The sequence below is a fragment of the Herpailurus yagouaroundi genome, unplaced genomic scaffold (genome assembly GCF_014898765.1).
Source record: "Herpailurus yagouaroundi ecotype Mexico unplaced genomic scaffold, PumYag 77, whole genome shotgun sequence".
NCBI lineage: Eukaryota > Metazoa > Chordata > Mammalia > Carnivora > Felidae > Herpailurus > Herpailurus yagouaroundi.
Genome location: NW_024412388.1, coordinates 102,725,361 through 102,738,903, shown reverse-complemented (window position 1 = coordinate 102,738,903; position 13,543 = coordinate 102,725,361). Strand labels below are relative to the sequence as shown.

At 38.7% G+C, this 13,543-nt stretch overlaps 1 protein-coding gene across 4 annotated transcripts in view; it reads left to right on the top strand.

The window, feature by feature from the left end:
* WARS2 (tryptophanyl tRNA synthetase 2, mitochondrial) overlaps positions 1 to 13,543 on the top strand; it is a 96,165-nt gene that overhangs the window by 63,269 nt on the left and 19,353 nt on the right. For all 4 annotated transcript variants that reach the window (XM_040471458.1, XM_040471460.1, XM_040471462.1 and 1 more), the window contains one exon: positions 12,853 to 12,933. In XM_040471458.1, the coding sequence (XP_040327392.1) occupies positions 12,853 to 12,933 (81 nt within the window). The remainder of the gene's footprint in view (positions 1 to 12,852; positions 12,934 to 13,543) is intronic.

The following is a 13,543-nucleotide window of genomic DNA, read 5'->3' as shown; positions in this document are numbered from 1 at the left end:
TTTTAACTGCCAAGAATTTCGGGAAATTTTAGTCAAAAACTGAAAAGAGCTTAAAATAAGAATATGAAAACCATCTTATAATTTAAGATTTTCATTATTTTTGCTTTGAAATTGATGTGTTTCCTTGTCTAAACATTGTTTATCCAAATCAAAGCAAACAAAAACTATGTAGGGAGAGCCATCTTTTACAAATATATTTTCTCTCTTTTTTTTAAGACCTTATTATTAAGTAATCGCTACACCCAATGTGGGGCTCAAACTTACAACCCCAAGATCAAGAGTTGCACGCTCCACCGAATGAGCCAGCCAGGCACCCCTACAAACATATTTTCTACTTCGTTATGTCACAGGATTATGAACACAACGAAGTGTTTGTGTTTTTAATGAAGTGCAACGTGACCCCTTACCTGGGCTTAGTCTGTTCTTACTTCTTATACTTCTTTACTTCTCTGATTCACTGATACATAGCCACTTCTTCCTTTTAGGATTTTCTCTTGACTCTAATGATAGGGCAGTAATGTATTTTTCTTCTACTCCTCTGATCATTTGTTTCATTTACTGACTCTCTTGAATCTGCAGTTCTGTCCTGAGATAAAAATCTCTCCATATATATTCTACCCTCCTAAAGTCATACCTCCTTCTATAACTTTCAGCCATTTTCTCTCCCGTCTTTGCTGCCAGCGCCTACCTTTCTTCTTAATTCTACACTTGCACTTCTAGCTACCTTCCAGGCATCTCTATCTGGATTACTTTCCCAAATCTCAACTTCAACATACCGGAAACCAGGGCTTTCCTTTTTGCCTCTGACCAGTCCCTCCACCTGATTTTTTTAAATAATTTGAGGCGAGATTCATGTAACATAAAATTAGCCATTTTTCCCAACTTGAGAAATAGGTTTAATCTGTATGTTTTTCTTTACACAGTATTTTTAAAAAATAGTGGTAAAATACACATCACATAAAATTTATCATCTTAACCATTTTTAAGTGTACCATTCAGAAATGTTAAATACAGTTCCACTGTTGTGTAACCAATCTCCGTAACTTTTCATCTTAGAAAACTAAAGCTCTGTACCCATTAAACAACAATTTCACATTCTCCACCTCCTCCAGTCCCTGGTCACCAACTTTCTGTCTCTATGAGTTTGACTACTCTAGGTAATTCGTATAAGTAAAATCATACAGTATTTGTCTTTTGTGACTGTCTTATTTCACTTAGCCTCATGTCCTCAAGGCTCATCTGTGATATAGCATGTGTCAGAAATGTTTTTGTTTTTAAGGCTGAATAATATTCTGTTGTATGCATATACCTCATTTTGTTTATCCATTTGTCTGCCAAAGGACATTTGTGTGTCTTCCACTTATTGGCTAGTGTGAATATGGGGGCACAAATGCTTGAGACCCTGCTTTGAATTTTTTATATCTAAACCCAGAAGTATGCTGGATCATATGGTAATTCTATCTGTAATTTTTTGAGGACCACCTTACTGTTTTCCATAGTAGTTGGACCATTTTGCACTCCCAGCAACAAAGGTTCCAATTTCCCTGTCCTCACCAGCCCTTGTTATTTTCTGGGCTTTTTGTTTGTTTGTTTGTTTGTTTTTGATAGCAGCCATCTAATGGATATGAGGTGATACCTCATTGTGGTTTTAATGTGCATTTGTATAATGATTAGTGATGTTGAGCATCTTTTTATATGCTTGTTGGTCATTTGTATATCTTCGGAGAAATGTCTATTCAAGTCCTTTGCCCATTTTCTTAAATCAGACTGTTTGTTTGTTGAGTTGTAGGAGTTATTTTCTCCCATTTTGTAGGTTGCCTTTATGCTTTGATTGTATATTCTTGATGAAAAAAAGGTTTTAATTTCGATGTACTCCCAAAAAACCTCCATTATTTTGTTGGACCTAAATTCCCAGGGCTATTGGACATGCCCACACAGAAATTTAAAATAGAAGCTACTAGAAAATGGATTTTATTTTTTTTAATTTTGTAAAAGTTTTTATTTATTCATTTCAAGAGAGAATCCCGAGCAGGCTCTGCACTGTCAGCACAGAGCCTGATGGAGCATTCGAACTCTGGAAATGTGAGATCTTGACCTGAGCCGAAACCAAGAGTTGGACGCTTAACCGACCAAGCCACCCAGGCGCCCCAAAATTGGATTTTATTTACAAAATAAGCAAACTGCCTGCCATCAAGTTCTGTACAGGATAGCTAACACTCTTCCTTCCTCAAGGTAGCCAGTTTTGAGAGTTGCTTGTGGTAGATTGTTACTGTTTTAACTATTCATGTTCATTTCCTGTAAGAACAGGGATCAGCCAACTTTTTCTGTAAAGGCACAGATAGTAAATATTTTAGGCTTTGCAAGCCACATGCAGTCTCTGTCACCCCTGCCATCACCACCACCTCTTCTCCTTTTCCTCCTCCTATTTTGCCTTCTCCTCCCTCTCACTCTCTTTTTTATTTGATTATCCTTTATTTATTTTTGAGAAAGAGAGAGACCAGGGGAGGGGCAGCAGAAGAGGGAGACAGAGAATCCCAAGCAGACCCTGTGCTGTCAGCCAGAGCCTGACGTGGGGCTCGACCCCACAAACTGAGATCATGACCTGAGCTGAAGTCAAGAGCTGGACGCTTAACCAACTCAGCTACCCAGGTGCCCCTATTTGATTACCCTTTAAAAATGTAGAAACCATTCTTAGCCCATGGATTGAACAAACACAGTCCACAGGCCAAAGGCCTGTGAGCAGTAGTTTGCTAACCCTAGCAATAGTTTGCTAGTAGTATGAGGATTAAGTGCCCTTATCCACTGGCATGTGACTATGAGTGCATCCTATAGGAGAAGTGTCTATTCCTACTCCACTGATGTTGGGTTCCTCCATATGACAGTAAAAAGTGAGTGGGCATTGTCTACATGATGCCTAAACAGAACCTTTAAAAACAATTTCCTGTTTGTTATAACTCTGCTGCTCTTTTCTCCTAACTTGAGAATGGCATGTTCCAGATAGGGAATACTCCTTCCGTTTGGGTCTTGGAATGAGAAGGTGTATAAGATAGAGCTATAGCCAGCCTTCAGCTACCAATATATAATGTGTATGAGAAAGAAGCCATTGCTCTAAGCCATTTTTGTTGGGGGTTACTTGTTACTCAGCATAGCCAAGAAATAGCTGGCTAATATAATGCAATAGGTTTTTTTAAATCCATATATACACACATACGTACATATACACAATAAGCAATACAGTTTAGATGGGGATGACTTTTAACTCAACTGCAGGCTGATAGAAGCTGTTTACTTAGCTTTGGAAATATTGGACTAGAAAACATATAGAAAAAATCCAAATGTGTACACATAAATACTGACAGTTGAAGAGAGTGAGTGAGAGTTTATCATTGATAACATACTGCTTTTAATTAAGATCAGATCCCCAAACAACGTTCTGTGAAGGGGATTTGTCATGGGGGATGATGAGTCCAATAAAAATACTCAGCCTGAAATTGTTGGTTTTGAGAAGATATGATAAATGGGAATTTGTGAGTCTGAATGATCTTCCAAGTGTTCTAACCAAAATTTACAGGGCCTGATTCCTGGGAAGATCACAGTGTTTCTATGGGAAATAGTAAAATCCTGAGGGACACTGAGGGTATTTTAGACATTTGATCCACTATTTACTGAACCAGCTAATTGCTTGAATGCATTTGATTGCTACCTAACAGCTATAGCTTTGGGAATCATGGTATTCTATGTTCTTTTTGTTAATTAGATATTTTTAGAGAATAATGTAACACACATTCATGTTTCCAACAGCAAGGGTGACTATTGTTAACATTTTGTCATATTTGCTTGACTTTCTTATATTAAAAAAATGATTATGAAGTTGAGGTCCCCTTTAATTCTTCCCCTTGCCACTCCCCACACCCCTCCTCCCTGCATCCCTTTTCTCTCTCCCCAGGCAACCAAAATCATAGATTTGGTGTGTGTCAATCTAGCCAATCTTTCATACTGGTTTTCACATACAATTTCACGACCAATACATAATATTTTTATTTGTATGGTTTTTAAAAATTATATAAGTAATGCCATATTGGGGTGCTTGTAGCAATTTTCTTTTCTCATGCAGCAGTATGTTTTTGTGATCTCACATTTATCCATATAAATCTAGTTCATTTCTTTTATGTGTTGTGTAGTGTGCTATTATATAAATATGCCACACTTTAGTTAGACATTTCCCCATTAATCAATCTTTAATTTCATGCATGCATTCATTTAACAAATATTTATTGAGCACTTACTGTGTTCTTGGTACTCTGCTAGGTATTCCCATTGCTTTGCCACCATGGTACTCATAACTATAGTAAATTTTCCAAACATAAGGTATATGAGGTGATAGTTATTCAGAAAAACATTAAGGGACATTAGGAGTGTCACTGAGGGAGACAGATTGTTATGTTAAACAGTGCAGTGTGGTGAGCCTCCTTAATGATATTTTAGCAAAAAACTTAAGGTGAAGGAGTCAGCCAGGTGGCTATCTGGGAGAAGAGAATTCCTATCACAAAAAAGAGCCCTTGCAAAGCCCCTAGGGTGGGAACATGCCTGGTGTGTTCAGGGAACCCGAGAAGGCCAGCATGGCTGGGGAAGAGGGAGCAGAGAGGGAGGAGGGCTGGAGGACTGCAATCACAGAGGTTACAGGGTTGAACAGGAGTCGATGATCGTGCCTGGTCATGTAGGCCATTATAAGGACTTTGGCTTTCACTCAAAGGAAACGGGAAGTGCTGGGTTTTGAACAGAAAAGTCGCATGATCTATGTTTTTAAAAGATCAGTTCAGCCGTGTTGAGAGTAGATTGTATGAGCAGTCAGGTGGAAGCATGGAGACCAATCAGCACGTTATTACAGTAATCTAGGTGAGGGTTGATGGTGCCTTGGACCAGGGTGCTAGCAGAAGTGTTAAAAAGTGGTAAGATTCTGAATATATTTTAAAGGTAGAATTAACAAGATTTGCAGATGGATTAGATGTGGAGCGTGAGAGAAAATGAGGGGTGAGAATATCTCCAAGGTTTTTGCCTAAGTCACTGCAAGGATGGAGTTGCCACCAACAGAGATGACATCTGTGGACAGAACAGGTGCAGGATGGAAGAGTGGGAAGTCAGTTTGGGATGTGTTGAGTTTGAGGTGTCCCCTAGGTATCTATGTAAAGATGCTCGATAGTATATAAGTCTAGAGTTCAGCAAGGAGGTCTGGCTGAAAGTACAAATTCAAAGGTCATCAGTTATATAGATTGTATTTAAAACCATGATTACAGGGGCGCCTGGGTGGCTTAATTGGTTGAGTGTCTGACTCTTGCTTTCAGCTCAGGTCATCTGATCTCACGGTTCGTGAGTTTGAGCCCTGCGTTCGGCTCTGTGCTGACAGTGTGGGGCCTGCTTGGAATTCTCTCTCCCTCTCTCTCTTTCAGCCCCTCCCCCACTCGTGCTCTCTTTGTCTCTCTGTCAAAAATAAAATAAACTTAAAATAGTATATTTCCAGGGTTGTGCATCCATCACCACAATCAATTTTAGAACACTTTGTCACTCTAGAAAGAAACGCTGTGTCCATTGCCCTCTCCACCCACTCCCTGGCAACCAGTATACTCTTAACCTTGTCTTCTGTGGATTTGCCTTTTCTGAACCTTTCATAAAAACGGAATCATACAGCGTGTGTTATTTTGTGATTGGCTTCTTGCATTTAACATAATGTTTTCAATGTATATCCATGTTTTAGCATTATCAGTACCTCATTTGTTTTTATTGTTGAATAATATTCCACATTTTGTTCATTCATCAGTCAACAGACATTTGGGTTGTAACCACTTTTTAGCTATTGAGAATAATGCCGCCATGAACATTTGTGTAAAGCTTTTCGTATGGATATATGTTTTCAGTTTTCTTGGGATACACCTAGGAGTGAAATTGCTAGTCATAGGGTAGGTAAATCTATATCTAACATTCTGAGGGACTGTTAAACTGTTTTGAAAGTGGCTGCATCACTTTGTGTACGAGGGTTCCACCATCAATGTATAGGGATTCCAAGTTCTCCATTTCCTTCCCAAAACTTGTTATGGTCTGTCTTTTTTTATTTTAGCTATTCTAGTGAGTGTGAAGTAGTATTTCAATGTGGTTTTGATTTATCTTTTCCTAATGACTAATAATGTTGACCTTCTTTTCATGTGCTTATTGGCTGTTTATCTTCTTTGAAGAAATATCTTTTCAAATCCTTCTCATTTTTTACTTGGATTTATTTGTCTTTTATTGTTGAGTTATAAAGCGTTTTCTTATATATTCACGATACAGTTCTCTTATCAGATGTATGATTAGCAAATATCTTCCCCAATTTGTGAATCATCTTTCACTTTCTTGATGGTGTCCGTTGAAACACAAAAGTTATTAATTTTGATGAAGTCCAGTTTGTTGATTTTTTTTCTTTTGTTGCTTATGCTTTTGGTGTCATATCTAACAAGCCACTGCTTACCCCAAGGCCATGGAGATTTACTCCTATGTTTTTTTTTCTGAACATTTTATAGTTTCAGCTGTTAACATTTAGGTCTGTGATCCATTTTGAGTTGATTTTTATAGATGATGAGAGGTTAGGGTCCAATATCATTCTTGTGCATGTAAACATTGCATGTAGATATTCACTTATCCCATCACCATTTGTTGAAAGGCTATTCTTTGCCCCCATTGAATTGTCTCAGCACCCTTGGTGAAAATCCGTGGGCTGTAGATGTGTGGATTTATTTCTGGGCTCTCGATTCTATTGGTCTATATATTCTATCCTTATACCAGTACTGCACTGTTCGATTACTGTAGTATTACATTGACGGATTTTTGGATGTTAAACCAAGCTTGCATTTCTGGAACAAATCCCACTTGATCATGTTGTGTAATTCTTTACCTATGTTGCTGGATTTGGTTCATTAGTATTTTGTTAGGATTCTTGCATCTATATTTGTAAAGGCTATCAGTCTGTAGTCGTCTTTTGTCGTGATGCCTTTGCCCGACTTTGATACCAAGATAATACTGGCCTCCTAGAATGAGTAGGGAAGCACGCTTTTTTAATTTTCTGGAAGAGACTATGAAGAATTGGTATTTATTATCTTTAAATTTGTAAGAATTCTCTAATGAAATCCCGCACACACTTAGGGTTCACTTTTGTCATTGCTGTTTGTTTGTTGACTTTCCTTCATCAATTCTGTAAAGTCTGTCTACACTGCCATGTCTAGCCACTTCAGTCTCTGTTGGGTTAGCTTAGTGTTCAGGTAAAAATTGAACAGACATTTCCAAATGCCTTGATCCTGTATTCTTGACCCTTTGCTGAGGGATTTATACAGGGTCTGAAGGTGGGGCAGAGGTGAAAGATTAGGATCTCTTCTGGACATGTGCAGAGCCCTGCACGTGCGTGTGTCCTTTTAGATGCCCTCGAATATGTCAGTCAGATCTTTCCCCAGTACCCCATGGCCATATTATTTCCCAGCTTTTTCCTAGTTTTTAGCTAGCCTCTTGTTTTCCCCTACTGGTATCAGCACCTCAGACAGCTGCAGTATTAAATCATTGCTGCCGATTATTTCTGGAAAATGTCCTACAGATAGGGTTTTTACCACTGAGTAGGCTCGAAGTGAGGTCCATTAACAGCAAGCCCTGCCAGTGAGGTTTTTCCACAGAGCTGTCAGACAGCTCAAGGAGTGACAGTTGTATGTAGATGAGAATTGACTTTTCGAGAAGCTCCTAACCCAGTCTTTCCCTTCCAGTGGCTGCTAGGCTGCTGGTTTTCAGAGCCACCACAGACATGGGCAGGGGTGACGGGAATAGGATGAGTTTAAATGCCGCACAACTCTGTTTTCACTGAGATTCAGATTATTTCTGAAGTAGGTACTCTTGCCATTATGGCAAGCCTTTGGTTCCTTTTCCAGAATTCTATAAAAATTGCCTTTGACAATTTGTGCTGGTGGTCTCATTGCTTTTATGGAAGAGCAGATTGTCAGAGGGTATTCCTCTGCCATTCCAGAAGTCCCTCCACCTTATTTTAAACACCAAAAATTGTAAGCAATCCAAACGTCCACCTTCGTAGGATAAATTGTGGTATATTCATATAATGGAATACTATAGCAATGAAGATGAGTAAACTATTGCATTCAACAACATGAATGAATTTCATAAACATAATGTTGAGTGAAACACCAAAAATTTTATCTTATTCAAGAACAAATGTAGACTTGCTAGCTTTTTATCTATTTTTGTAAACTGAACACGCCCGTGAACTTGTACCCAGAATGTTCTTCATGCCCCTTTCCAAATAACCTGTTTCTAAACCTTGATATAATTTGAATTATTTAGTATATACTTTTTTGTGTCTGGCTTCTCTCACTCAGCATTATATTTATGAAATTCATTCATGTTGTTGAATGCAATAGTTCATTCATCCTCATTGCTATAGTATTTCATTGTATGAATATACCACAATTTATCAATCCTATGTAGGTGGACATTTGGATCGCTTACAATCTGGGGTTGTTACAGTGCATTCTGCACATATATTTTTGCAAACATATGTGCATACTGTTGTTAGATATATACCTAGAAATGGAACAACTGGGCCGTTTGTTATATGAATGTTAACTGTAGATGCAGTCAGTTTTCAAAGTTGGTACACCAATTTACATTCTCACAGTAGTGAAAAGTATTAAATGTACCCAGTATCCTTGCCATACTTGGTTTTATTTGACTTTTTCATTTTAATCATTCTGATGTGTATGTATGGGGTCACATTATGACTTTAATTTGAACTTAATGCATTTGGTCCATTTTTATGGTGCTATCTGCTTTTTTCTAATTAATTTGTAGAAATCCTTTATATTTTGTATATCAATATATTCTGTGTAGATTTACAAATATCTCCTTCCACACTGTGACTTGTCTTTTCCTTCTTTTTTTTTTTTAAGTTTATTTATTTATTTTTGAACGAGAGGGAAAGTAGAAGTGAGGGAGGGGCAGAAAGAGAGAGGGAGAGGGAGAGAATCCCAAGCAGGCCCCACACTGTCAGTGCAGAGCCTGATGCAAGGCTCAAACTCACAACATGAAAGCATGACCTGAGCCGAAATCAAGAGTCGGACACTTAACCAAATGAGCCACCCAGGCGCCCCATGTCTTTTCCCTCTTTAAATGGTAGTGTTTCAATGGAGTACTATGTGGCAATGAGAAAGAATGAAATATGGCCCTTTGTAGCAATGTGGATGGAACTGGAGAGTGTGATGCTAAGTGAAATAAGCCATACAGAGAAAGACAGATACTATGTGGATCCTGAGAAACTTAACAGAAACCCATGGGGGAAGGGGAAGGAAAACAAAAAGAGGGTAGAGTGGGAGAGAGACAAAGCATAAGAGACTCTTAAAAACTGAGAACAAACTGAGGGTTGATGGGGTGTGGGAGGGAAGGGAGGGTAGGTGATGGATATTGAAGAAGGCATCTTTTGGGATGAGCACTGGGTGTTGTATGGAAACCAATTTGACAATAAATTTCATTAAAAAAATAAATGGTAGTGTTTGATAAAGAAAATTTTAGTAAACTTGATGTTGTTTAATTTATCAATATTCTTTGCTATTTACGTTTAGTAGTTATCGGATCCTGTTAAGATTTTTTGCTGGCTAAAGGAAATCAAATGCAATCAACTGATTTAATTTTTTCTGCAAAGTTTTAAAAGCACCTACGATTTATGAAGAATATTTTAGTCTACCTTGACGAACAACAGTGCTTTCCCAAGAGTGTATTTTATGAACGATTGTCCTCTTTCATTCACAAAAGCATCCACAAAACATCAAGCCTTAGGATTTTTTGTTCTTTCCAATCAAACCCAGCAATTCCATTGAGTATATTTTCTCATCCCATTTGTTTCTACTGGACTGTCGTCTATTTTCAGAGATAACAGAGCCTATTAGATGTGAAATTCTCTAACTTTTTGCTCTCCACTCCTATCCCATAAAATAGATCCTCATCTGTATTTATTTCCCCTCTTCCTGCTTCAGTGGAAGACATTTCATAGAAAGTGGGTCTATGCCACCTTAAAAAACAAAATAAAATTTGTATTCTCTAACCCCTACTAGTTATTATTCCCATCTCTCTCCTTCCTTAAAGAGGGAGTATCTTCCGTATGCGATAAAATTGCACGGAACTAAATATACCCACACAATGAGTGAGTATACTACTGGTGAAATCTGAATAGGGTAGATGGATTGTATCCAATTCAATTTCCTGGTTGTGATATTGTAGTTTAGTCATGCAAGATGTTGCCATTGGAGGAAATTGGGTGAAGGTGTATTGGGTTGCACTGTATTATTTTTTTACAGCTATATGTGAATCTACAATTATCTCAAAATAGAAAGTTAAAACAAAAGTCTTTCTGAAACTTATCCGTAAGAGTAATTACCATTTATTGAGTGCTTGCTGTGTGCTAGGTACTGTTCTAAGCACTGTCAGGCGGATACTGTCGCTAACCTCATTTTATACATTGACAGAACAGGCATAGAGTGATGGAGTCCCTTACACAGGGTCACCCAGCTCACACGTGGCAGAGCTTAGCATTCAGATCCGGGCAGCCTCGTTGCAAAGGTAGAGCTCTTCATTCGGCTACACGTCTTGTGTAATCTGCCTTCCTGCCACCTTGTCACACTTCAACCCACCCCTCCTTAATTTAGCTCCCATCCCACTCACTTGGCTGAAACTGCTTTGCCTGGACCACCAAGTCTGTTACTAAATGGAATGGATTCTTCTGGGCCCTTACCTTTCTTCCCGCAGCCTTTGGTATTGTTCATGCATTCAGCCAGTATTTACTGAGCACAGGGCGCCAGACTCTGCTTTTCTGCTACAGCTGAAGGATGTATGTATCTTCACTTGTTACAACTCGGGGATCAGAGTTTTCGGGCCCTGCTGACTTGCTTGTGGGTGGTTGACAAGCCACCTTCTGTGTCCCGTGCTTTTATTTTTCTGTAGCTAAAACAGATCAGATTGTTATTTTGTTTGTTTCACAACATTTAGTGGGAATGACTATATTTAGATACTGTTTCCACTTCTCCCCAGACAGAAATCTGAACCTTTCCAAGCAGTTGGTGTGAATATGGATACATTAAGAGAGCCAAATCCTGAAGTATTTTACCCCTTCTTATACAATTATTAATGATAAATGATTAATGATACAAATGATCTGAAAGTTGCCTTTGACTCTTTACCTACCTTTTTCTGTATAAGAATAATTTGGATTATTCTTATGCCCCCTTATATGGAAATACCAGGAAGATCACTGTATAATATTAAGTAGGTTTCATTCCATATGTTCAAATAAAAAAGCCACTCCAAGGAAAATACTTGATTTCATGAAAACACGGTGGAAGCTTTTTGCATATCATCAAAACTGAGCATTGAAGGCCAAGTTGAAGGAAAGGAGTCAGTCGTCTCGTCTCTTTCTACATATGCATGGTTATTTTTCTGTATTTTCATTCCTTTCCCTAATTCAGTAAAGGAGAAAAAAAATTTTCTCCTACTTCTTCATGCCAAGAAAACAACTCTTGTTTTATTAGTTCTAATGGGAATGTGTTTTGCTTGATGATTGGAAGCAACTATAATCCTCCTGCTCCCATGCAGGGTTACTGTTTTTGTCTGTTAGCTGTTTGTTTACAGCAGCAGTTAGCAATTTGTATGGACAGTGCTGTTCTCAATGAAACCCAAATGCCTCTTGGAAGAAAGATGACGGATTCAGCCCAGTGACTTGCAAAACTTTAAAAGCAATTCCTTGTCAAACATGTGAAAAACAACTCTTCCCTCTCCATGACTCGAGGAAAAAAATGAGAAACTATCTTACACCAGATGGTGATTCCTTGCTAGTAAAATGGGCCGGGGCTGACTGGGCCCCAGTGCTTCATGTTCCCTTTGCAAAACCCACAAAGAACACATTTGGGGCCACTTTTCAGAGTTGGCAACAGTCTCTGCTTTTTAAGGAAATCATATGGACACCAAAAAAAGCCACAGTGGATGAAGGGCTCGGAATCCCCAGAGTCCAGAAATGGGATACTTAGCCCTTAAATTCTAAGTCATCAATTGGAACCTGGCCTGGACCCAGGAATCATCCCAGCTGTTGCCAGGTTTGGTTACTTGATTAAATTTGGTTAAAACAAATTGAGAAAAGGTTATATTCTCTTGTTGACTACAGCTCTTTTTAAAAAGAAGAAGGAAGGAGGAGGAAAATGGAAACGAACAAAACAAAACAAAACAAAACACCTTTGGAATGATGACGTGATTAGCAAATTTCTAATTACTCCAGATCTAAGAGATTCAATCACTGATTTTTAGGCCAGAACCTTCCTCTCCTAATACTATTTACATGTAAGGTATTATAGTTGCTTTCACATATTTATAAGTTATTTAAAGAGGATTTGAGAGAGAGAGAGAGAGAGAGAGTGTGTGTGTGTGTGTGTGTGTGTGTGTGTGTGTGTGTGAGTGCGCACGCATGTGTCAATTTCCTGGCTTTTTAAAGATGGAAAGGATGCGTCAGGACATAATGAAGCCCTTTCACTGACAACGTTGAAGCAGAGTCTGGCCAGCCACTTGCTAGGGATGTCGTGAAGATCTAAACACTAGAATAGTAATTGTATTGGTTAGTTTTAAAATTTTCTTCTTCATCTCAAATGCTGTGCATTATGAATCAGCCCCCTTTGCCTGTCGTTTTTTAAATTACCTTGATTTGCACTTTCCGTCACTTGAGGTAACACCTGTTTACTTTTGCCTTATATGCAAGAAAACATTGACCACCTTCGCTAACGTTCTGTTTTATTTCTTTAGGTGTCTGAACACACACAGTTGAGTTGGATCCTTACCTGCCTGGTGAGACTGCCCCGGTTACAGCATTTACACCAGTGGAAGGTAAATGCTGCTGATCTGATTAATAAATAAAGAGTTCAAAGCTATTTTTTTCTCCTGTTTATATTTGTGTTCGACTCTGGGAATCCTGCGTTTATTCGCCTCCCTGGTCTGTTACTCACTAGTGGCTAGAACAGCATTTTAACCTCTCTGCCTCAGGGTCCTAAATGGGAAGTAAGAGAGTTCTCCAAAATTTCAACTTAAAAACAGGATAGGGGAGCCAAGGTGTCTCAGTTGGTTGAGCGTCCGACTGCGGCTCAGGTCATGATCTCACGGTTGGTAGGTTCAAATCCCCGCATCGGGCTGTGTGCTGACAGCTCAGAGCCTAGAGCCTGCTTTGGATTCTGTGTCTCCCTCTCTGCCCCCCTCCCTGCTTGTGCTCTCTCTCTCTCTCTCTCTCTCTCAAAAATAAACACTTAAAAATTTTTTTAATAAAAAAAAACAGGATAAAAATGTCCAACTTATTAACTATTTGATTTTATCTGTGTAGGTTGAATCAGAGCGATCTTTGGATAGATTTGGTAATGACTTAGAACATTATAATTAACAGACAGTCACAATTTCTGGATTACTGAGCTCTGAAGTGCCTCCCATCTCCACTGTAATTAACTGG